This window comes from Microtus oregoni, unplaced genomic scaffold, assembly GCF_018167655.1.
Source record: "Microtus oregoni isolate MIOR12 unplaced genomic scaffold, Mior012 000031F_ref0000149, whole genome shotgun sequence".
In the NCBI taxonomy this organism is placed as follows: domain Eukaryota; kingdom Metazoa; phylum Chordata; class Mammalia; order Rodentia; family Cricetidae; genus Microtus; species Microtus oregoni.
In genome coordinates this window covers 28,402,350-28,427,738 of record NW_024543090.1, presented here as the reverse complement: position 1 = coordinate 28,427,738, position 25,389 = coordinate 28,402,350, and the positions used below count along the sequence as shown (strand labels likewise).

General features: G+C 44.8%; 1 protein-coding gene across 1 annotated transcript in view; it reads right to left on the bottom strand.

Moving 5' to 3' along the window:
- Positions 1-24,019, bottom strand: part of LOC121465571 (U5 small nuclear ribonucleoprotein 200 kDa helicase) — a 30,295-nt gene extending 6,276 nt beyond the window's left edge. Inside the window, exons 1-33 of the mRNA XM_041678807.1 lie at positions 23,873-24,019; positions 23,089-23,252; positions 21,874-22,045; positions 20,340-20,532; positions 19,168-19,223; positions 17,400-17,498; positions 16,283-16,435; positions 16,045-16,144; positions 15,554-15,690; positions 14,981-15,064; positions 14,728-14,901; positions 14,302-14,439; positions 13,772-13,927; positions 13,077-13,247; positions 11,048-11,241; positions 10,728-10,851; positions 8,432-8,581; positions 7,940-8,050; positions 6,909-7,040; positions 6,565-6,753; positions 5,787-5,984; positions 5,118-5,270; positions 4,922-5,002; positions 4,494-4,577; positions 3,946-4,052; positions 3,548-3,666; positions 3,124-3,278; positions 2,847-3,036; positions 2,504-2,677; positions 1,310-1,470; positions 751-978; positions 273-464; positions 7-185 (exon numbers count right to left, since the gene is read on the bottom strand). Of these exons, the coding sequence (XP_041534741.1) occupies positions 7-185; positions 273-464; positions 751-978; positions 1,310-1,470; positions 2,504-2,677; positions 2,847-3,036; positions 3,124-3,278; positions 3,548-3,666; positions 3,946-4,052; positions 4,494-4,577; positions 4,922-5,002; positions 5,118-5,270; positions 5,787-5,984; positions 6,565-6,753; positions 6,909-7,040; positions 7,940-8,050; positions 8,432-8,581; positions 10,728-10,851; positions 11,048-11,241; positions 13,077-13,247; positions 13,772-13,927; positions 14,302-14,439; positions 14,728-14,901; positions 14,981-15,064; positions 15,554-15,690; positions 16,045-16,144; positions 16,283-16,435; positions 17,400-17,498; positions 19,168-19,223; positions 20,340-20,532; positions 21,874-22,045; positions 23,089-23,252; positions 23,873-23,917 (4,763 nt within the window). The 5' untranslated portion in view covers positions 23,918-24,019. The remainder of the gene's footprint in view (positions 1-6; positions 186-272; positions 465-750; positions 979-1,309; positions 1,471-2,503; positions 2,678-2,846; positions 3,037-3,123; positions 3,279-3,547; positions 3,667-3,945; positions 4,053-4,493; positions 4,578-4,921; positions 5,003-5,117; positions 5,271-5,786; positions 5,985-6,564; positions 6,754-6,908; positions 7,041-7,939; positions 8,051-8,431; positions 8,582-10,727; positions 10,852-11,047; positions 11,242-13,076; positions 13,248-13,771; positions 13,928-14,301; positions 14,440-14,727; positions 14,902-14,980; positions 15,065-15,553; positions 15,691-16,044; positions 16,145-16,282; positions 16,436-17,399; positions 17,499-19,167; positions 19,224-20,339; positions 20,533-21,873; positions 22,046-23,088; positions 23,253-23,872) is intronic.
- Positions 24,020-25,389: the final 1,370 nt, after the last annotated feature.

The window sequence follows — 25,389 nt, the reverse complement described above, 5'->3', positions numbered from 1 at the left end:
GCCCACCTCTGCCGCTGGATGTCTGCTGCACAGGTAGTAAGGATGTCTATTGCCGTGAGGCGGGTCTGCTTGCGAGATGGGACAAAAACGATGACAGGCTTCTTGGGTGAGTGTTTGGTGATGGCATGGTACACAGGCTTGGCCATAGACAGCAGGCGAGTCTGTGTATGGCTAATGTTGAAGCCCTGGAAATAAAGGCAGAAGACAAGACACTGAGCTCACTAGACCTGATTGATCCCCAAGGCCATGGAGGAAGGCAGACAGGGTCCTACCTGGATATGCAGTTCCAGTGGTACAGGGCGCACATTAGGGTGGAAGTTGAAGGTGGAGGTGGCACTACAGCCCAGCCAGTGAGCCACATCCTTGGCATTGGACAGTGACGAGCTAAGTGCCACAATTCGAATGGGCCGCTCAATCTGGGAGGAGATGTAGCGCATCCGGGAGCAGATCACTTCCAAGACAGGCTGGGAAAAAGGGAAGGAGTCATCCCAGGCTCAGGCTCGCCATCTCTGCCTGAGCTTCCCTTTGTGAGCCAACTATGGACTCTCCGGTCTGTGGCTGCCCTGCCCCAGGAGACAACCTTCACTAAGCAACACTGTTCCTTAAGAGTCTATCAAAAAAACCTCAGACCACCCTTTTGGAACAAGGCAGGCAATAGGCAGAAATCTTTGTGGAGACCCTAGTCCCAGGCCCAATATAAGGTCACTGTGTGGGTCCCAGCCCTTCTCTATGCTGTGAAGTCAAGCCTACCCCATTCTCGCCCCCAATAAGGTGGACCTCATCCACCACGAAGAGGTTGATGTTCTGGACATTCTTGCGCTGCTTCCACCTCCGGGAAAGGATGTCCCACTTCTCGGGAGTGCTGATGATGATGTTGCCTTTGCCTAGAAGCTTCAGGTCTGTGCTAGTCTCCCCCGTCAGCAGCACCACCTTCTTGTTGAGCCTATCCTGAAACTTCTCATACCAGTCCATGTACACCTGGTGGGCAGGAGTGGGAGGGATAGTCACAGTAGGTCGCATGGACATCTCTCACTTAATAGGAGGAAAACTGAGATGGGGCACAGTCTGACCTTAAACTTGTGGGTTCAAGTGAAACTTTCACCTCAGCCCCCTAGGCAGCTGGAGTGACAACCATGCACCACCCGCCATACTCTATTCATGATACTGCCCGGTCTATACCAGCTTTTAAGCTGACAGGGAAGCCTTTCTTTAAGAAATGACATGCAGTTGTCGGATATGAGAAAACCTTCATCTGGAATCACAGATGGAATGGCTTCTGGAAAATTCAGTCCCACAACATATTACACACCTGCTCTGCCAGAGCCTCCATGGGGGTAATATAGACACAGCGTCCCTCAGAATTCTGCAGCAGCATCCGCAGGATGGCAAACTCTGCACAGATGGTCTTCCCGCTGCCCGTGGGGGCCCCCACAAACACGTTATCATCACTGTTGTACACGGTGTTAAAAACTGGAAACCAAAGGTATAGAGTGAACACCAGTGGGGATGAAACAAATCATTCGTCAAGATTATGAACACCATGAGACGCAAAGTCAATCAGCTGCAGTACAAACAGAAGCCTGGAACACTGGCCCTGCTGGCTGTCTCACATACTTTCTCCTGCAAAGCAGGGAAGGAAAAAGTCCAAGATCAGGTTCAGATCTCCTGGAGATTTATGGGGGAAAAACAACAACCACAACAACAAGAAAGAAATCCCGCATCTTTACCTGTCAAGGACCAGAATAAAAACAAAAAGAAACAAAACAAACAAAAAAACAGGACACCTATCTCTGCCTTATCAGCAGTTTCTTGCATTCTTTAGAAATACTCAAATACAGAAGGTAAGCCCAGGCCCTGGGGTCAAAACTACACTAAAAACCCAAGCTCAACTATTTACCAGTTGGTTTAATTAGGGCTCCTTCCTATGCCTCAGTTCCCTCATCATGAGTTGCACAATTAACTGTAGCAGTAAATAGTAACCCTTTCAAAGGATTGGCGGAGGAGGAAACACTAGTCCTGTGCTCAGCCAAGTACTTAGTGCCTGCTCTAATTTTTAATGATGAAGTGAGGTCTCATCAACACCACACTCTGGCTCAACACTTGGAGCAGGAGTAAGGACAACACATCACAGAATGACCTTACTCTCCTGATCCTCCTTAGGGAGATATGTAGAGCAGCAAAGCAAATCTAACAGTGAACAAGGACTTTAGGAAGAAAAACATCTGGCAGGCCAGTGAGCTCCAGGCCACTAAGTACCTGGTTCTCTGCCAGCTGCCCAACACACTTATTATGAGGTAACCTTAAAAGGCATGCATGGTCTGGGCAGTGATGGCGCACACCTTTTATCCCAGCACTCGGGAGGCAGAGGCAGGGGGGGATCTCTGTGAGATAGAAGCCACCCTAGTATACAGAGTGAGTTCCAGGACAGCCAGGGAAACTCTGTCGGTGGGCAGGGAAAAAAAGGCATGCATGGAAACCAAATATCTGAGACTCAAACACCTACCTTGAGTCTGGATAGGATTGAAGAAAGGAAATTTATCTTGGTAAAGGCTCTCAAAAGCACTGTTCCTTAGAGCAGACACGGGCAATGGCTGCAGGTCCAACAGTTCAGTTGGAGGTGGGTACTTCTCCGGTAGGATCAGGTGTCGGAAAGAGACAGGCAGCTGGGTCTCACAAGCTGTCAGGGAAGAAATGGAACACTAGGAACAATCTCCAGCAGACCTCCACAGCCTCATTCATGAACACCAGAGACCTTAGGCTGTGTCTGTACCACTCTCTTAATAGAGACAAGAAGTCTACTACCATCCTTGGAAGGTATGTTCCTAGGGGACTCAAAAGACACTCACAGAGCCAGCGGTCAGATACCACTCGGATGAAGTATTGAGGGGGCAGTGGTTCGAAGACTGGGACGAAGAATGTGATGAGATGCTCGTCCTGGGCATACTTGGCCTTCAGTAGAAAATATTCATGGTGCAGAATCACCTCACTGTCCACATCTTCCACTAGAATCCAAAATGCCTCTGAGGAACCATGGACCTGCCAACCCAAGCACCAGTGAAATAAGAATGGGCAATGAGGGGACTAAGCAACTCCAACTGCAGCCTCTAACCAACAAAGCCTTGCCTTTTCATCCCACTGGAAATCCGGTGTGATAGTCAGCTCTACTTTCAGGGTAGAGCGTGTAATAGGCTGCAGGTGCACCGACAACTCCAACTTGGGGAAGAGATGGACATACTTGTGGATGGTCTTCCCCATCTTCGGCATTCGTATAAGCTCACCTATGAGAAACAAAAGCTGTTGCTGGCCAGCCTAGCAAATCTACAATCAAGACCAAAGGGCAACTGTGGGAAAGGAGCAGATTCCACACCAGTGGACAGGCTCCTCACTTTAGTCTCAATGCAGTACTAACGGTTCAAAGTCTAACAGTGAGCTTGTACAACAGCAGGATGCAAGCATAGAGTACCAGTGCCCAGGGTGAAGGACCTGGGGTGTAGAAGGTTGACAGAAAAAGGCCTGGGCTACAAGACAGGACAAGAACTAAACACACCTATCTCATTATGATTCAAATCGTACAGCCGCTCAAAGGGGAAGTTTTTCTTCTCGATCTTCTTCACTACTTCCTCAGGAAGCTTACGGAACTGACGAAGAGGACACATGGACTGCCACCTATCCAGAAAGGAGACACAGCTGGTTCACTCTTTCCGTAAGGCTGTGAACAAACTGCCGTTCACCACAGTGTCCAGCACTAGAATAACCACACAGACCCTATCATTAAAGGAAGATATCTTCTTTGCTCTCCAACCTCCCAGCCCTACATTCTAGAAGGCCCATCCACTTCCCAACTTTCACCCAGGTCTATGACACATCTCAGGCACCAGAACTGGACATCAAGTGCACTGAGGCCCAAGTTCACAATGACCATCCTCTAGCTCACTGAGCACTTACATGCGTTTGTCGATCATCTTGCAGAGATTCAGGGTCTTATCTGTAAGCTGTGCCCAACCGCGGTTCAGGACAATTTCAAAGATTGCACGCATCAACCGGCCAGCCGACTGAGAAAAGACAAGTGTTCCCATGGTGAAACCTCTGTGGCCTGTCTACCATAGCCTGATGACCTCAAGATCTGATGCGATCACTCATACCAATTCCGAAACAAACAAGTTTTTGTCTCCCACCCTTTCAGGTTAAGACAGAATAATTAATAAAATATTTTGTCATTTTTCATGAACACCACAGCTACAATGGGACTGTTTCTCTGGGAAAGGGTGACATGCCCAGTGGACCTGTCTCTACAAGCACCGACAGAGCTTCTTAGCACTTTGTAAGGCCTGCCCTTCCCACAAGCTCAAGATCAGTATAGCAAAATCAAGTGGCAGCAAGCAGCTGGCTTGCTGGAACAGCAGCGTCAGGCCTCCTTTCTTCAAGGTACACAGAAGAGAAGGCACTGGAATTATTTGGACTCTGCTCATCACTCAGAGCAACCTTGTCCTCACCTGGGTCACGTACACCATGTCAGCCATCAGTGCAAAGCCCTCCAGTTTTAGCTGTGAGATGAAGGCTTGGAGAAGAACATTGATCTGCAAAGAAGCAGAGATAGCTAGCAAAGATCAATCAATTATCTGCATTTCTGTTCTGGTACATGTGCCAAAAAGGATCTTCCATGTTCTTGATTTACATGTTAAATAACTATTATTCCATATAAAGCATATGTCAGAAGGAAGCAGAGTAGGGAAATTGGGGGTGGGGGTACAGCCAGTAGTCCAGCACATGATAGGTCAACCCCGAAGTTGACCTAGGAGTAGAAAGAATTGTGCATGTATTCATACAATATAATTACAATATATTACCATGTATGAAATCAAGTTCAAAGTTCATCTTTTGGAAACTGAATGATCATGTTTGAAAGTGAAGACATGCCTACCTTAGCACTGGGCTCTTCGATGCTCTCCTTTACAGGGATGGGCACCCTCTCCAGCAACTTCTGCAGCTCCAGCTTCTCCTCCTGCCACGAGGAAAGACAGGTCATAGGAAATCCACAGGGCAACAGTCAAGGAAAGAAGTTATCCAGCAGCCTGGCAGGGGTCCAAACTCCTATCCCGAAACACTCATCGGCTCACCTCTCTCACAGTGATGTTCTTGAACTCTGAGGACAAGGAAAACACTCGGAAAAGCTCAATCTCGCTCAGAGTAGGTTTTAGCAGCTGGTTGTAGGTCTGCACAGTGTCATTGGTGATATAGTAGTGACTAGCTATCCGGCCAAGTTCTGTCACCTAGAAAGAAGGAAGACTCAGTGCAAGGCTGACTAGTGATCAGCCCCCAACTTTAAATATCAAGTGACCATCTTAAGATACAAGCAGATAAACTCCTTGGGGTACCTTTACCTGCCTAATACAAGCGCCTCGGGCACAACAAGATGGCAGAACAAACTGCCCTATGGAGAACTGATGATCATGTAATGAGATGATCAAATGACCTTCCGCAACTCAAACTTGGAGAACCAGCTACCATTTTTAAAATCTAAGTGTTGGAGAAATGGTTGATGAGGGATGGCTGCTCTTCCATAACACCTGTGGTTCAATTTCTAGCGCCCTCATGGTGGCTCACAACCATCTCCAGTCACAGGGCAACCAATGCCTTACTTAAAAGTATAAATTTGAAAGTTAAGTTCATAGTTCAAAGAGTATAGTCTATTCCCCAATCTAGACAACAGGTAATTAGACAGGCATTACATACATTAAAGGACCTAAATTTTACTAAAACAGCCTCAAAAATCACATGCTAATCACCTGAAAGTTGCCTGTCTTCTTATCATACTTGACCAGATTGTTCTTATCCAGCATCAAGGCAGCAGTGTGAACAAGATCTAGTCGGCGCTGGTCCAGCAAGGGATCTCCCTTGAGGTCATCATGAGAGATGCCATAGAGGGTTGGGGACCGGAGCATTCGGATGTACAGGTAGGCATAGCCCAGCCAGTTCACTGCATCCTGCAAGACAGTTCATGGCGTTTAGCATGAAGAACTGCTAGTGTCCAAAGAGAAGTCCCACAGATAGCTTGGACATGAATTCTCAAGGACAAGGACACACAGTACAGTATCTTCTGGATGTCATCAGTATTTCAATTTAAATAATCTTTTCAAGTATCTTAAACATAAAAGGAATTATCTGCCACAAACCCAAGAATGATGGGGAAGCTCAGCCAATCACATCTGGCTTGGGTGTGGCCACCTGGAGCCAGGTAGATAAATGGGGGTAGATAGGTGCGCGGGTTCTCTGCACGGGGCTCGCCTGACCCGTTTGGACTTTGGACCTTTTACTCCGGTCGCGTGAGTTTCCCCGTTTTTCAATTATTAAATTATATCTGTTGTTTTGAGCTGGTCTGGTTATTTTAGTGTATTGATCGAATACGCATTCACTTACACAAGAAGCTTGCCCTGCATGAAGTGTTGTGCAGAATTTGAGACACTGTTGCTGGCCCTCGATATCCTCACAGGAGGGGCACACCACTCCAAGTCTCTTAAGGCATTAAGGAAAAGTGTAAAGCCCCAAGGACAAAGCCAGCCCTACCTTTGCATTCTGGACGTTCCCCAGCACAATTTCCGCATTGAGCATATCAGGCAGCTTTGATACCATCTGGCTCTCAATAGGAAGCTGCTGGTTGAGGAGGGAGAGGTAGTACTGTAGCTCTCCATGAGATGTGATGAGTATACCTTCACCCTTGGTGTCATACTGAGGGCGTCCAGCACGGCCCAGCATCTAAGTCAGAAGCAATAAAAGAAAATGTTACAGTAGAGCTTTGGACAAGAGTCTACACACTTAGAACTTGACCTTGATCTGCCATCTTTCCAACATCCTTGTGTTCCAGGCCAGGATGTTGATCCCATTGGGAATCACCCTTAGAGGCTCGGTACCTGCAGAATGTCCAGTGCTCCCAGCTCTGTCCAACGCCCCTTCTCTGGACTGTACACCTGGGTGCCTTTGATGATGACTGTATGTGCAGGGAGATTTACACCCCAAGCCAGAGTTGCTGTGGAAACTAAAACCTAAAGAGGCAAAGGAGGGCAATGAGGAAAACATACCACCATAGCACGGTCACAGGCCTGGCTTGTCTGGCTTCTGAACTTAGCTGGGGGTAGGAGTGGATATATGACTCAGGGCCTAATGTGACACTGGAGCAAAAAGAGTTGCTTCAGTCCCTTATATACTTAAGAATACACCAGGGTTCCAGAGACACATATAGGTCAGAAGCTTAAACCTATATAAACAACTTAGTTACAAGATACTAGAAATCATCATCTCAGAGGAGGGAAAGAGTGTGGTCCTAGCCGGGCGATGGTAGCACACAACTTTAATCCCAGCACTTGGGAGGCAGAAGCAAGCAGATCTCTTGAGTTTGAGGCGAGCCTGGTCTACAAGAGCTAGTTCCAGGACAGGTTCCAAAGCTACAGAGAAACCCTGTTTTGTGTTTAAAAACAAAAACAAAAAACCCTGTGATCCCGACCCTGTGAATTACAGTGTGGAGTTCTAAGAAGCACCCATTTAGCCATCTTCCCTCATGCAGTGTATGAGGTGTTGGGAGAGACAGCATAACCACCACAACCTTCCAGCCTGTGCTAGCAGGTCCAGGTATGAAAAAGTCTAGGGATGGAGAGTAGCTTAGTGGTTGGTGCATGGACTACTATTGCAGAGGACTGGGCTTCAGGTCCCAGAACCCACACCTGATCACAATGTCTAACTCCAGGTTCCAGGGGATCTAGTGTCCACTTCTGGCCTCTGAGAGCACCTGCATGTGGTGTATATAAATTCATGAAAAACATACACACACACATAAATGAATGTTAAAAAAAAAAAGTCTAAGAATCCTACTAAGGGCAGAGCTATTGACATTTCAGATGCTCTAAAGTCTACATCACCTGCTCTTCCGAGTTTTACCCCTCCTCACCTGAATATGTTTGTCAGCAAAAAGATCTTCTACCAATGTTCGGTCAACTCTGGTCATGCCTGCATGATGAATAGCAAAGCCATAAGGCAACAGATCCTTCAGCTCCAAGTTCTGTGAACAGAAAAAGACCATGAAATGAGGAAGCCTCCCTGTGGAACTCCTCCAGGGCCAAAGGAAACCTTTCCACAGGAGCCCCCATAATCACGTATCATGGCTTTTTACAAAAATCTATGAACTTAGGTTTGTATGTGTGCCTGTGTGTGGCATGCATGTGGAGGTTAGAGAACAACCTCCACTATTGAGTCTCTGAGATTGCACACAGGCCATTAGGCTTGGCGCAGGCATCTTTATCTGAGTCATCTCCCTGGTCCCCAACTACTTTTAACCTATTAGAAACAGCAGCACTTGGTGCATAGTCCCAAAGCAATCGATCCAGCAATATGGAACCAGTCACCAGGCACAAGCCCCAAGAAGTAAATGGCCCTTTCTTACCTTGCACTGTTCTGCTTCTGTACGAAGGACTTCAGTGGAGGCAGAACCCTCTCGAAGAAACAGACCCAAGGTGTCCTTCTCCAGGCACATGTCACGAATTGCCCTGGCCGTCTTCCCAGTTTCTTTGCGAGAGTGGACAAACACCAGAACCTACGGAGAATTGGACTATAGCTTAGGGATGGACCTTCAGCAGCTACTCTCATAGCACCAGGGCACTAGCTGTAGGAAGCAGAGGCTGCTCCACTATAACTAGAAGCCATGCTAGTTTGGAAAGAAGTCTAACACGGCTGATGGTACCCAAAGGGAAGGCGAGTATGGTGACTCTACCTATAATCCCTGCATTAGAGGTTGTGCCTAAATTCCAGGCTAGTCTTACTACTCAGAGAGCTCAAGCCTAGCCCAGGATACATTGCAAAACACTGTCTCAAAAAACAAAACGGAACAACTCAAGGGGAAGGACTCTACCAAGGACAGTGACACAGCCTTCAGCTGAGAAACTAAACTAACCCTAGAATTCTACCTTCAACAGCAAATTTAAGTATACAGCGTGTGAAGACTCAGAGACCTTAAATAAGATATGTTCAGAGCCAAACCAAGTCTAAGCCAAATAAAGATGTGTTTGCAAGATAATAGTAAAACTATGGGACTGAAGAGGTGGCTCAGTAGTTAAGAACACTGGGTGATCTTCCAGAGGACCCACATGCAGCTTACAACTGTAACTCCAGTTCCAGGGGATCTGGCATCCTCACAGAGGCATACATGCTGGCAAAATGCCAATGCACATAAAATAAAAATGAATTTTTAAAAAATATAATAGCAAAACAATTATTTACAAAAATGTTTAGGAAGTAAGTTTGAAACTAGTACCATATTATAAGAAACACAGTCCTAAGATTTAGTGTTCTGAAGTCTTGTCATATAAATTCCTGTGCTTTTTATCAGAAAAAGAAATGCATAACCTCTTACCTCTTGCCGTATTTAACAATACTAACCTTTGTTCAACTTCCAAATACAATGTGCTTTCATTAGTGTTTTGAGACAGGATTTCACTATGTACCCCTAGCTGGCCTTGAACTCAAAGAGTTGGTATTAAAGGCATGTACCATCATGCCCCACAGTTTGTTGGGTTTTTGTTGGTTTTTTCGTTTAATTATTTATTGTGTGTGTGTGAGAGAGACATGCATGCATGCCACAGCACACCTATAGAGGTCAGAGGAATTGTCTTCTACCCTGTGGGCTCTGGGATCAAACTCAGGTCACCATTCTTAGAGGCAAGCACTGTCTGCTGCAGAGCCATTTCACTGGCCTGCTTTCATTAGATTTCTTTTGTTTTTTTTTTTCTTCAGTTTTTCAAGCCAAAGTTTTACTGTTTAGTTCTGGCTGTCCTGGAACTCACACTGTAGATCAGACTGGCCTCGAACTCACAGAGATCCTCCGTCTCAGCCTTCAGAGTGCTCGGATTAAATGTGTGCACCACCACTGTCCAGCTGCTTTCACTAGATTTTAATTTGCAGCTTTATTTTTACTATATTATAGACGGACTGATTTTTCTAGTTCCACTACCATAAAGGAGAGGAATATTAATTATAAAACTATCATTAATGATCACAGTACTATTCAGATGATATTTCATCTAGGCTACAGTAATAGCTGTTTTCAGGAAATGATCCATTCCTTCTAAGTTATCAGTTTATTTATTTATTTTTATTTTATGTATATGAATGTTTTGTATGTGCACCATGTAAGTGCCTGATGTCCACAAAGGCTAGAAGAGAAAGCCAGATCCCCTGGAACTGGAGTTTCCAGACTGCTCAGAGCCTCCATATGGGTGATAAGACCTGAACCTGGGTACTTTGCAAGAGCAGCCAGTCATCTCTCTAGCCCAGAAGCTGGCCAATTTCTGAATGCAGAATTATTCAGAGTATTCCATCTCCTATTTATGCAGTAATAGAAATTGAACCCCCAGGGTTCGCACATGCTATGTCTATGCTCTACTACTGTGTTCTACCCTAGTCCCCAATTGTTCCTTTGATTTTGTTTTTATTTTCTTTTGTTTTGGAGGGGAGGGTCTTTGTATAACCCAAGCTGGTCTCCAGCTAGCTTGAAGTCTTTCTGCCCTAGCCTCCTAGGTTGTGGTATTAGAGGATTGTGCCAACTCTGCTAGATCCTGACCATATTTGAAGGCAAGTTTTACAGTAATAATTCATGTCATTTATGACAACTGGTGATTCATGCTATTACCCTGCCAACTTTGCTTATGTCAAAAACAGAAAAAGTTCAAGAACCATCAACAGACCTGATTTTTTCCAGCATGTTCCATGATTTTCTCATAGACTATTTCATTCATGATCTGGAAACGCTTGATAGCTTTTTTCTCCGTGATGCCCACATATGTCTGTTCCAGAGGCACTGGGCGGAAGCTAGAAGTTCAACAGTTAGACAAATGACATTTCCAGCAGAGAATATTGTGAGGAAAGAAGTAACTTTCCATTGATCTAGAAGCAATAATGCTTTTTACAATACACATAGGACCCCTAAAACTCATTTAGTATGCTCCTTAGAGACAGGAAGGGGACAGGAAGACTGACTTGGTAAAACGTTTCCAGTCTCTTCTACCTGTTGTCGAAATAGAAGAGGCCCTTGGCAGGGTCAACACGCAGAAAGGTAGCCACATCTTCATAGTTGGGGAGAGTAGCACTAAGACCAATGAGTCGGACATCTTCTTGGGTCATCTCAATGTTTCGGATGGCCCTGGCCACCAAAGCTTCTAAGACAGGACCTCTGTCATCATGTAGAAGATGAATCTCATCCTAAGGAAGCGAAAGACAGAAAGCTATACCAGAGATATAGCATCCTCCCTTGAGATTAGTCTGTTATAGAAGTATATAGCCTAAGACACCTAGTGCAGATAAAAACGGAAGTCCAAGCCAGAGTCCTAAAGAACTAACACAGCTTTTAGTAGGAATTAGCATTGAGTGTAGACTGCTTAGGCACTCGTGAGTGAGTCCTCAACTTTACCATAAATCTTACACATATATGATGGTTCTAACCAGATTTTATCAAACAGGTCTTCACTTTTGGACAGGACTCTTCATCAAGAACAAGAACAAAAACTACTAGGCTTCATTTACAATAAAGCTCCCATTGCCAAGAGCAGTGCTTCTCAGATACTGTAAGCACTGAAGACCTGGAGGTGTTATGGAAATGAAAATAGAATTCAAAGGCATGGGCAGGCCAGGGGTTCAGCACTCCTAGGAAGCAGTTATGCGGGCTGCTGTAGAAGCATGGAGGAGCGAAGCTCTAAAGGAGACTAGCAAACTTTTCTTCAAGGGCTGGACATCCAGTACCACACATGCAATACCACAGGCTTGTGAGCCATGCAACTCTTGTTACAAATACTCAATTCTGCCAGAGCAACACGCAGGACAAGAGAAGCTAGAAGCAGTACATAAATCAATCTACACAACTGTGTTCAGTAAGACAAAAACTTGTAGCCACAATTTGCTAACTCCTACTCTGAACTCAGAACATGAACTACTTTCTTAGACACCATAAAGAAGCAACTTTCAGAGGCCAGTGAATCGGCTCAGTGGGTAAAGGCACTTACCACCAACCCTAATGGCTTGAACTTGATTCCCAGAATATTTATGATGGAAGGACAGAACTGACTCTCACAAGTTGTATTTTGACCAACCTACACGCGCGTGCATACACACACACACACACAATATATATATATATATATATATATATATATATATATAAAATCACAGAAAATTTAAAAAATGCAATTAATTAAAAAAAAATCAACACTTGGCTCAAAGTTCATTTCCTATAGATCCTTCTATATAAATGGAAAGCAATGTCTCAATTCCTTACTTGTCCTGACAATAAATTATTTATAAAGCATTTCAATGTTCTTGTGAGGACAAAATTATTTTTGTGTGTTTCCATTTGATTCAAATTATTTCAAATTATTCTATAAAGTGAGTCCAGAACATGAGAGACCTGCCTCAAAGAAAAAAAAAAAACTGGGAGATGGCAAACATCACGCACTGACTGGAAGGGAAGCTTCTGGGACATGCAGATTCTGGGTCAATGGTCACAGTAAAGCTCTTAATGGCTCATATGACAGAATGTGCACATAGAAAGGCCTTGAGGAACAGAACTGATAAACACAGCAAATCCTCCCCTGTTGGAACACAGTCCAATACAATAATGGAGTCACATGAGAATTCTGAGTCGCTGGTAAAAAAAACTCCAAGGAAACAAGACACCAGTGCCCTCAGTTTCTTCAAAAACATGGAACTGTTCTTGGAATGTGTTTTCGTGCTCCTCCCATGTGCAGCGGGGAGGAGCAAGCTTACTTCAGCTGTTTGTATTTGTATGCCTCTATGGAAAAACATGTTTTTGCCACGTGTGGCTTATCTTGGTGACTGAACACCTTAGTCATGTGATCTTCTTAACTCTCAGAGTATAAACTGTCTGATGTTCTCAATAAAGTTGGCTTTAGTCCGTCTCATTTTTAGGCCCTGTTCTTCCAGGTTCACCCAGCCTGACCAGGCCCTGTTCTTCCAGGTTCACCCAGCCTGACCAGGTTCCCTGACCACAGGTGATCTCTCCTTCATTCACTCTCTCCACTCACCAGGACAATGAGGCGGACCAGCTGAGTATAGGTGCGCTCCCCGCCTTTGCGTGTGATGATGTCCCACTTCTCAGGGGTGCAGACAATGATCTGTGTGGCACTGATTTCTTCCTTGCACAGCTGGTGGTCTCCAGTCAGCTCAGCAACAGTTATGCCGTAAGTGGCTAGGCGCTGGAAGAACAGACACCGGCAACAACACGTGATGGGCTTCAAGGTCAGCTCAGGGGCAGGGAGTTTGCCTACTATGTGCAGAAGTCTGCTAGAAGGTGCCTGAAGGGCTGGGACCAGGAGAAGGTAAGTATCCAAAGAATCAGGAAAGGTTAACAAATATTAAACAAGTTCAGTTCCACTAGCGGGAGGAGGCAAAGGCTCTCGAGGAGCCCTACACAAAGTAGGAAAATGGAACTGGAGTAACAGCCCACAAGCTATCAAACATATTCATGTGCCAGAAATACTTCAAGATGCATGACTCCAAAACCACTATGGAGATGATCAAAGAAAGATGGAGTCCGTGTAAGAGAGACCAAGACATTTTTGCTTCATAAATTACATGGGTTGAGTTCTACCTTGGGAATGGCAAAAAAATCCAAAGATTCCCTAACAACAACAACAACAACAACAAAAAGTGATACAGAGACCCCTCCCCATGATATGGACAGCTGCGGCCACTACCTTCTAGAGAAGCTATGACATACCTTTCCAAAACTGCCCACCATCTCCTGCACCAAGGACCGCATGGGAGCTATGTAGATAATCTTGAAGTCATCCACATTGATAGTGCCATCCATGTTGATGTGTTTCCCTATCTCCCGGAGCATACACATCAGGGCCACATTGGTCTTCCCAGCACCCTAGAGGCAGGTCAGAGACAAAGTTTATTCATCTGCTATGGCTACTGCCCTGACTTCCATGGGCTAGCACCAAAACAGAGAAAGAATTGACCTCTGGATTGCCCATGTCTTCCATAACAGAATAGAGAATAGCCAGGCATGATTATACCACCCCTTTAATCCCAGCACTTGGGAGTCAGAGGCAGAGACACAGACAGGCAGATCTCTGTGAGTTTAAGGGTAGCCTGGTCTCCACAATGAGTTCTAGGACAGCCAGGGTTACATAGTAAGACCATGCCTCAAAAAAACCATAAAGAAAAGCCTGGTGTAAAGATTAAGATTCAACTTGCCACCAAAACATTTCAGGACAGAAAAAGAAGGCGGGCAATGCTTACAGTAGGAGCACACAGCAGCAGATTTTCATCTGTCTCCAGGGCAGCACGGTAGAGTTTACTTTGAATCCGGTTCAGTGTTTTGAAGCCCTCAAATCCTGCTTGGGCATACTTTGGCAGCTTCTCCACAGGAAGCAGTTGCTAGAAGGAATGTTACACAATTTAGGCTATGGCATCCTTCAGCAGGCTGTTCATTCTTGTAAGATTTCTTATAAGATTACCATGATATCATGACATGATTCCCCATAATTTCATTCCCTGGTAATCACTGTTCATAATTCTCTATTATAAACCTGTACAGAGAGATCACTAATGCTTCCTTGTCTCAGAATGGGAAAACACTGGAACAGTTTCCACCTCTAAAACAAAGTATCCTCAAGACAGCAAAGAGGAGAAAGAACAGGGAGTTGAGAAAAGCAACACACTCACTTCTTCCGAGCCGAAGGGCTTAGGCTTTAAAGCTGGCACGTGCACCTCTTCATAGCCCTTCCGCTGGCGTCGGAAGGACCCGTCAGGGAGCTGGCAGCGTTTGTTGGCCATGAAGTGGCTCCCTTGTGTGAAAACAAGGTCCTCCAAATCCAGAACCTGCCGTGGAGCCAGAGCCTGGAAACAGGCAAAACAGTAACAGGCTGAGCAGGTGAGCTTTCCACCCACCACAGCCTGGGATAGGCCGGGCACTCACCTCTCCACCCTGGTCCAAATCCATGGTCTCCAGATCTGTGTCCATTCGGGACTGACGGACTCTCTCTCTCCGGGACCTTTCTTCCTGAAGCAGGGACACAGAAAAGGCACAATGATTATCACTCTCCTGAGTTGTTGTCCCTTCTAAATCCTTCTGGGTTGGGTTTTACTCACAGGTGCTAACTCCCCAAACCCAAAATATCACTTTATTCTGAAACCTGAAAGAAACTGCAAAAACAAACGAACAAACACCAAAAAAAAAAAAAAAAAAAAAGGAACAAACACAATGAAGGTGCAATGTTCTGACCAGGATGTCAGTAGGAAACAGCCTACAACTACTGGCCAAGGCTACACCTAAGGCCTGAAGTATGGTGCTCTCTATGAGCCAAACATGCTCCGTTCCTGGATTGTAATAGACAGGCCCCCATGGGGGCTAGGTGAAGACAGTGCCACAACCATAACAATGAGTGTGCTGAGTCTACTTTACACCCTGACAAGCTCTAGAACCCAAAGATATGCTTTATTACCTCAGACACTGAAAGAGGAAGGAGAAAGAAAACAAACCAGCCCTCACTCTGATCAGGTCTTCCTTCTCAGTCTCATGGAGCTGATAGAGGAACTTAGAAAGCTCTGGGTCGGCTTCCATCTTTCCCATGATCCTTTCCTTTTCAGCTTCACTCTGAGCACTGGCCAACAAGGTACAGTATAAAACTGCCAAACACAACAGGCACAGAGAGGAAGTGGAAAAGAGAAAATGAAAATCAACTTTTATTTCTAAACATAAAGAAGATAATTAAATGCTGAAGCCAAAGAAGCAACACAATTCATTCACAATTGAATATGCAGATGAAAACACACACACGACACACACTATCCAGCCACAACTGAATGCAGACAGACAGACAGACAGACACACACACACACACACACACACACCACACAATCTGGTCACAATTGAATGCAGACACACACACAGACACACACACACCACACAATCTGGCCATAATTGAATGCAGACAGACACACACACCCCAAGCAAGCAAGAGCAGAGCACGGTCTACTCACTCATCATCCTGTGCTGCCGCAGCACTTTAATGAAGTCAAAAGTGTTGAAACCAAGGAGCAGAACGAGTTGGTTCTCACATTCTCGGTCGTCACTTGCTGTCTGGAGAGAGCAAATAACACCATCAGTCAGAACAGAGCCATCTGCTTCTTCAAACACTGTCCTTGCATTGGTGTCCCTGAACAAACACTGTTCCTTCCTGACAAGACACATGAAATAGAAATACCATCTAGGCCATACCTTCAAAATCTCCAGCACCTCATCTGCCTTCTTCTGCGACACAATGGCATCATCATAGAAACGACTGAGCTGTCGCTGCAGCCAGAACGCATCGATATCCCGAGGGTGCAAATCCTTCTTCTTTGAACTCATCAGTTCTCCGGAGGCTACAAGCTAAGGAGGAGAGCAGGCACTCGGCTCACTAGGGCTCTTCAGCACGCTGCAACGAAGCTACCTGTGACCCTACAATTGCCTTCTAAGGCCTTTCCAGAAGGAAACAGCTCTATAACACTGAATTCAGGATCATACCATAATAAGATTTTGTTAGGCCACATCTTTGGGAAGAGTAACAACTGACTAAAATCCTAAAATAAATAAATAAATAAAAATGCTAACTGTTTATGGCTCAAACATCTGTATGTTTATGGTGGAACATCTGTAATCCCAGAAATAAAGAGGCTGATGCAGAAAATTTCAAATTCCAGATCAGTCTGAGCTGTCCATCAGGTTCTACCTCAGAAAACACACCACGCACACACGTGTGCGCGTGCGCACATACACATACACACACAGAGGCTAGTAGTTCAGGCCGGCATGGACTATACAGTAAGTGTTAAGTCCAGCCTGAGCAACTCAGGCCCTTTCTCAAAAAAAAAGAAAAGTTTCTTTAATGCAAGAGCACTCACTATGCAGAAATCAGTAAGTTTAACCGCTAGGACAACAAACAAAGATACTCGAATATTGTTGTTACTGCAGTGGTATCTACATATCAAATTTTTAAAAATCAAATTATCCATCAAAAGGAAGTCTGGAAAACAGACAAAGGTATGCCCATAATCCCAGAACTTGAGAGCAAGACATATTAAAAGTTTGAGGCTAGCCTGGGCTGCAGAGAAAGCTCCTGTCTCAACAAAACTCTTAACAGCCCAAAGAGATGAGAAAAATGAGAATCAGTCAGTGGCAGAGCACTTGCCTAGCATGCCCAAAGCCCTGGATTTAGCCTCCAGAACGTCCCCCCGCCCCTGCCCCTCAACCCCACCAAAAAAAAAAACCAACCACGGCCCAGTGAGTATTTCAGTAGGAGGAAGTGCTACATCCAGAAATAAGCCGGCCACAGCAGAACAGAGAGTGTACTTACATTAGCCGAGAGGGTACAACGCACAACAGCCTCATCCCCTTCCATGTCGTCATCAGAAGCTTCTTCGCGGACTTCCCCATACACATCTTCATCGCCTTCCTACGGAGACAACTCCATCTCAATATAGATGTGGGACAGGTTCTGCGTCATACAGACCCTGTCTTTCTATCACTCTAAGTGAGTTCTGTGGTCATAACAATGGCTTTGGGGTGAAACCACTTGTGTATTGAAAGCAGGATCACCCAAACTCCAGGAACACTAGAGGAACGACCATTTGGAATGGGCTTGTTAGATGTGTCTGTCCTCTTTTCTGCTTCTCACCTTAGCTGCCACAGTGACAAATACCCGGACACAGACAATCTCAAACTAAGACTACTGGCTAGCAGAAGAGCTGTGAAGATGGATACCCAGGAAACAGACTGAGCCGGCACTGCAGACACCATACTTAATTTGCTCATCACTGCATCTACTACTCACATTGCGGAGTGTGTACTTAAAATAGCATCATGTTCAATAACTAGCATGAAATAAATGTAAGCAAAAAATCCTGTGTCAGGTTGTTCCTAATTAAAACTACCAATTAACTATTCTATAAGAAGGGACTTAGCCATCTATAGCAATCATTTTGTTTTACAAAAAGAGAAACTGAGGCAAAATGACCTGCCCCTAGATACAGGCTCAAACTCAAGACTGCTTGACTCTCAGTTCAGTGCTCTGCCCTCTGACTCTCCTGTGTCAGCCCTTCTTCCTCTCTGGTTACAAATTTCAGAAACCGAACTCACCCAGTGAAAACTCTAAACTACATTTTCACACCTTAGAGACAGAATTTCACTATGTAGCCCAGCTAGTCTCAACTCCCGACTGTTGGGGTTGCAGGCATCTTGCTACCATTCCTGGTTTAACTTTGTTGGTTTTTTTTTTTTTTCAACCATCCCACTCATTCCTATTTAGTTATAATCTAGAAGTGGCAAGCATTAACCCCAGCAGCTGCTGTAACAGCTAAATAGCCAAGTACAAACTAGGTCCATACTCCTAGGAAATCATGCTTTCTTTTGAAACTAGCAGTTAACACACAGTACTAAAAACGTAACAAATTATTACAATCAGGCAAAAACACTATAGCAGGACACATTCTCACTGAAGATGTGCTGGATCTTTTTTCCTTCTCTATCGTGTTCTCGACAATTTCATACGTGTAGACGATACTGATTAATTGTACCTCATCCTCCCGTCTCCACCTATCCTCCTCTTTCCTACACATCTGTTTCTCACATTCATGTTTGTTTATTTTGTGACCCATTGAATTTAATCAGGGCTGTTTGAAGCCATGGGTTTGAGGCTATCCATCGAAGGCCAGCAGGCTCAGAAGAGGCTACACAACTGAAGACAATGACCTCCTTTCCATCACCTATCAATAACCAATAGCTAGGCAAGACAGAGTAGCCCCATCGCTGGCTAACTTCATGATTCCAATAGCTGTGTTGTGCCTAGAGGATGGCATTTTTCAGTTCTTCTCCCTAGTTTCCTGGTCTATCTGATTTATTATAAGCTGTTAATTTGCATCTACTGGTTTAAATTAACTTTTAAAAAAGCAAAAAACTAAAGTTAATCACAATAACTTTTTAAGCAAAATAAGACAAACTTTCTAAGCTAAACACAAAACACTATAAAATATTAAGCTAAGGATTTCAGTACACAAGACAGGCTCCCATCACCTAGGTAACTTCACAAAGCAAAACAGATGGGATGCATTTACTTAGTCACTCACCTCCTCATCAGACTCAAACTGGACATTCACACCATAGGTCTCATCAATGTTGTCATCTGAGGAGATAAGGAATTACAAAGAGAGGGCAGTGAATAGTGGAGACACTTGAGCCCATTTCCTCAACTGCCTGGTTTGCTTACTCTCAGGTCAGACACACAGACTTAAAGAACATGAAAACCAGCACCCAGGCCTCTCCAACCTGCCAACCTGGATTCTGCCCTGCTCAGCTCCTAAACCCTTCCTGCTCTCTCCCACACTCTACATAATAAGTCTCAGAATAAGAAATGGCTGCCATTGGGGGCTGGAGAGATGGCTCAATGGTTAAAGAGCACTGACTGCTTTCCAGAGAACCTGGGTTCAATTCCCAAAGCCCACATGGCAGCTCACAACTGTCTATAATTTATGTTCTGGGTTTCAGAGTACCTGACGCCCATGGGAAAACACCAATACACATAAAATAAGTAAATTTTTTAAAATATGGCTGCCAGGGTTGAATAGAAAGCTCAACCACTAAATACTAAGACTCACAACCAAAACCAAGAAATGGCTGCTGGACTCAAAGAATTCTAATGCCTATCAGTCATTTCTCTCTCTCTCTCTCTCTCTCTCTCTCTCTCTCTCGTTTTTGTTTTTCAAGACAGGGTTTCTCTGTAGCTTTGGAGCCTGTCCTGGAACTAGCTCTTATAGACCAGGCTGGCCTCGAACTCACAGAGATCCGACTGCCTCTGCCTCCCTAGTGCTGGGATTAAAGGTGTGCGCCACCACCACGCGGCTCTCTATTTTTAAAGATGGGTTTTTGTTGTTGTTGTTGTTTGTTTGTTTTTGTTTTTTTAGAGACAGGGATTCTCTGTGTAGTTTTGGAGCCTATCCTGGAACTCTCTCTGTAAACCAGGCCGGCCTCGAACTCAAAGATCCACCTGTCTCCCAAATGCTAGGATTAAAGGCATGCACCACCACAGCCCAGCAAAGATGAGGCTTCCTATGGAGTTCCAGTAGGCCTAGAACTTGCTATGTAGACCAAGCTGACTTGCTGGAATTATAAACCTATGCTAGCATAAAATAGGTTATGGAAACAATGCTATTCTGAAATTTTAACAATGACACTGAGTGCTCACTAAGAAAGACCAACAGTCACAAAATGTCATCAGGACACAAAGGGCTCAGGTACCCACCCATATTCTGGATCTCCTTGTCTCCACCGTAGTCTGTGATCTTCTTGCCCAAGTTTACCAGCACATGGTATCTGGTGTCATCTGTCTGACCCAGCAACAGGTCAATCTCCCTTCTTCTCTCCTTGTCTCGAAGTTTTTCATTCTTCAGGACAGCCAGAACCTCATCAGCTGCCCCACAAAGGATATCACGAGGCTGAAGAAAAATACAAACATTTACTACAATGATATGTAGAAGGTCACTGACCAGATTTGTGGCAATAGGAAATAAACATATCTTCAAAATTACATGCGCTGGAGAGGTGGCTCAAAAATTAAGAGTACTTGTTGCTCTTGTAGGCTGAAAAACTCGTAACTCAAGTTCCAGGAGATTTGATGCCTTTTCCTGATCTCCAAGGGCACCAGGTGTCACGCGCACACGCACACACGTAAACAAAACAATCATACACATAAAAAGCAAAACAATAAAAAAAAAGGAAGGAAAATCTGCAGTATCCTAGGCTTTGACGACATTCATCAACAAGATACAGTGGCCTGTGCCTGTATTCCTAGCACTTGGGAAGAAATAGGACCAGAAGTTCAAGGTCATTCTTGAATGCACAGTGAATTTGAGGTCAGCTTGAGCTACATGAGACCTTGTCTCACACAAACAAAACTAAAAATTAAAAAGACTGCAGGGCAGTAGTAGCACACAGCTTTAATCCCAGCACTCAGGAAGCAGAGGCAGATGGATCTCTGAGTTCCAGGACAGCAAAGGCTACACAGAGAAACCCTGTATTGAAAAAAACAAGCAAATAAACAAGAACAAAAAGACTTAGATATCTGCTAAGGATGAGATCCTGGACCCGGTCCGCAGAAAGGGGGGGTAAGACACTAGGTAGTAAGGTGGTCTTTAAAAGCAGAACAGTTTGCCACAAATCTCCATGTGAAAGAGGCACTCACCAACTTTCCCCTGTCCTGTCACACTTTCACTAACTCTTTGCTCACATATCCTCTACTCCCCACCTCACTAGAGAACTTGTAGGGACTCCCAATCTAATCCTAAGTGTGCAACAGTTCAGGGCAGATTTGGGGTAGAGACCACTTGGATTTATGTTCTCACTGACAAATGCTGTCTCTCTGACTTAGGCATCTCAGGTCTCTCTTCTATGAAATTGAAAATGAATGTTAATAGCACAGATTCATAGTTAACACTCTATTCTGTATACACTAAGTGCTCAGGAAGTATTAGCCATTTCTACAAAATGGTATTGCCTTCTGCACCCTGCTGGGAAAATTCAGATTAAGATTCTTCTAGTTGGACTAAAAAGATGGCTCTGCAGGTAAAGGTACTTTCCACCAACTCCAACAATAAGTTTGATCTCTGAGTCCCACACAGAGAAAAAAAGAGGACCAACTCTGAAAGCTGTCCTGACTTCTGCATAAATCCTGCGGCACATAGGATAAATGCATGTAACTCATAATGTCGCCAAAAGTCTTGTGCTACCACCCTTTTTCTTTCCAAACACAAGGTCTCATCCCCTGGTTCCAGACTCACCTGGTCTCCAAGAGCAGCCTGGATGAAGCTGAGCAGCACCTCGTAGGTCTCCCGAGTCTCCTTAGTCTTGGGCTTATAGATGATGCCCACCATCTCATCGATGCCCTCTGACAGCAACGTATAGCCTTTCATCTTGTTGATGTCGTGCCGGTCCTCGTCACGCTTTCGTCTCCTAGTGGACGTACAATATGATGCTGAATGGGAGAACTTTCCGCTCCAGAGCCAAGTTTACCCTTTCCATACATCTAATATGTAGAGGCAGGAACATGAGTCAACAGAAGTAATTCCCGCTTGACCTCTTCATCATTTGAAGAAGCATTTCTTTATCCTCAGGAGGTGATTATATGATGGTATTTCAACTGGTTTTTGTTGTTTTGGTTTTTTAACCGTTTACTAGCCAGAGAGGCTAGGCTCCAGAAGAATCTACTTCTAGTGACTCCCAATAAATAAATAGAAAAGCCAGATTGTAAAAAGCGAAGGACCAAGGAACACTGTTTCTCTCGAATTTCAACAACTCTTCTCGATTATAACCACTAAACTAAACAGGACCTGGGAACTGCTGAGACGTCACAGAAAGAAAAGGAGAAAGAAAACATAGTCAGAGAATATATAACTTTTGAAATGAATCTACCAAGGTGAAAAAAGGAAGAGCAGCAAAACAAAAACACCAGGAAGTGGGCAACAACCGCAGGGAGTCAGGGTAAGAAGCTTGTAACAGGGATGGTGGGGCTGAATTACTAAGACAAAAGAGTAACAAGAGTCTTGAAACTAGTTGGTGATGGCCTGGAGAGAAGGCTAGTCAGGAGCAACGCTGCTTCTGGAGACTACCAGGGTTCAGTTCCGAGGCCCCACACTAGGTAGCTCACTACTGCCTGAAACTCCAGTTCCAGGGGATCTCAAACAGTCTGCTAGTCTCCACAGGCATTTGCATGCGTGTGCCCATACCCACACACACATGCACATAATTAAAAATAAAACAGACCTTTAAAAAAATAGCTTGAAGAAAATTAGCATCTACCCATGAATCAGAAACAAAAGGTATCAATAGATTCATTGCACCCAAGACCAAAAAAGCTTTAAACCTTAAAGACGTTTTCAGTGTGTTTGTGCAAACGCTGCTGATCTTCCACGAGAATTTCAATAAAAAAAAAATGTTCAAAAGTTAAAAGTGGGCTTTAGGTTAGGAGAAAAATACAACATCCCACTGATACCTACTTGGCCCTTCTTTCTTCCTGCATCTGTGGTTTGGTTCGTTGAGCCTTATCTCCCATACGGGTTCCCTCCAACTTCCCAACCAGGGACAGAACCTCTCCTGTTGGTTCATCACGGCGGGTCCGGTCAATGAGAGAACGGTCAGCTTGGAGCACAAGATTTGAGTTCTGAAAAGATCAACCTTAATCAAAACTTTGATATATAAATATTTTTGATTCCTGTTATCACAGTAACACTAGAAGATGGGAAAATACTGGAATAAAAAAATAATCCTCTTAGCCGGGAGGTGGTGGCGCGCGCCTTTAATCCCAGCACTTGGGAGGCTGAGGCAGACGGATCTCTGTATGTTTGAGGACAGTCTAGTCTACAAGAGCTAGTTCCAGAACAGCTATGACTGTAACACAGAGAAACCCTGTCTCGAAAAAAACCAAAATAAATAAATAAAATCTCCTTAATAGGGAAACAGTATCACATAATGCTATGCACAAGCACTGGACTGTCTGGTAAAGTGAACGATCAACGTTCCTAACAGTATCCATAATAACCCACATTTAGGTAAAGTGTTAAGCAGATTGGGGATAACAAGTAGAAGGGACGGTTTAGCGCTCAGGAGCCGGGGTGTGTGTGTGTTGGAGGGGAATCTTCTGAGTCCGCACGTACCCTAAACTCCACTGGGGTTATTCCGTCGTGTATTAATCCAGTCTTCACCCAGACCTGATTTCCCCCCGGTGTCTGTGGCTCTCCACGAGCTCCCTAGCCCGCAACCCTCCTCCGAGACTTCACGCACCGCCTTGTACTCGTACTGCAGACTGCGGGCAGTCACATCCGCCATGGCTGCCGATGCTCCTGGAACTCACGGTTCCACTCTTCCACACGCTGCGAACCGCCTCGACAAACCGCTCCGGCCAAGCAGGAACGACGCAGGACCGACGTATGGGACAGAAAAAAGAAACGGACTTCCTTCCGTTTCCGGGACGCACGCTGAAAGTGATACTTTCGGGTGAATACGCACGGCTTCTGGGCGGAGTTTGCAAACAATAGTACATCCGGGTCATGGGTCCGGTGGACCGACAAAACACACGGTCCTGAGTACTATGGTTCCAAGCAGCTCTACATACGGCAGGGCTAAGACCGAAACTCTTTACAGAATGATGTTAAAAGTCCCTTTCTGTAATACTTTTGCTTTCTCAGACCAGCCGTCCTGCAGGCATGCAGACAACGGAAGCTCAGGAGCTCCGTTTGTTAAGGATAAGGAAGCTGGCCTGGCGGTGGTGGCGCAGGCCTTTAATCTCAGCACTCGGGAGGCAGAGGCTGGCGGATCTTTGTGAGTTTAAGGCCAACCTGTTCTACAAGCACTAGTTTCTGGAGAGGCTCCAAAGCTACAAAGAAACCCTGTCTCGAAAAACAAAACAAAAACAAAAAAAAAGGATAAGGAAACTGAAAAGCAAGTTAACAGAGTCTAATAACTGACTGGATTTCTCTTCCGTATTGGGAAATTGACGAAATGTGCCCCGTCGTCGTCGTCGTCCCCCCCCCCCCCCCCCCCGTTCCATTCAACCTACCCCAAATCTGATTCCACAAGACTCAATCCCTATGTCAGCGGACTGAGGGTGAAGGAAGAAGTATTGGCACCGAATGATCCGTCACAGACCGTGACAGGATTACAGGTGTGCACAATCATGTATGAACGAGCAGTTTTTTGTCCTCAATGTGGCACAAATGCTACATCTAGAGAGCTGTTTTACTAAAGAAATACATGAAAAATAAGTCGTGCCTGGATATATTATTTTGATTTATTAAGCAGTAGTGGTACATTTTATGTAATGGTCATATCTAGTCTTAATAATTCTCTACAGCCGGGCGGTGGTGGCGCACGCCTTTAATCCCAGCACTCGGGAGGCAGAGGCAGGCGGATCTCTGTGAGTTCGAGACCAGCCTGGTCTACAGAGCTAGTTCCAGGACAGGCTCCAAAGCCACAGAGAAACCCTGTCTCGAAAAACAAAAAAACAAAAAACAAAAAAAAAAAAAGAAAAAGATTAGTATTACTTAAATTTCTTTGTGGTGTGTATATTTTTATATTTTATTTATAAATGTATGCGATTTGAAGATATTTTTATAAATGTATATGATGTGTGTGAGGCAGGGTGTGGGGTGCAAATGCAGCAATGTGTCTGTGGCAGCAGGACAGCTGTGAGGTCAGGTCTCCCTTCACTTTATGCAGCCTCTGGTCATTGAGCTCAGGTCATCAGATTTTGCAGCAAGCACCTTTAGCCACTGAGCCAGCACACCAGCACTTCATTGCTT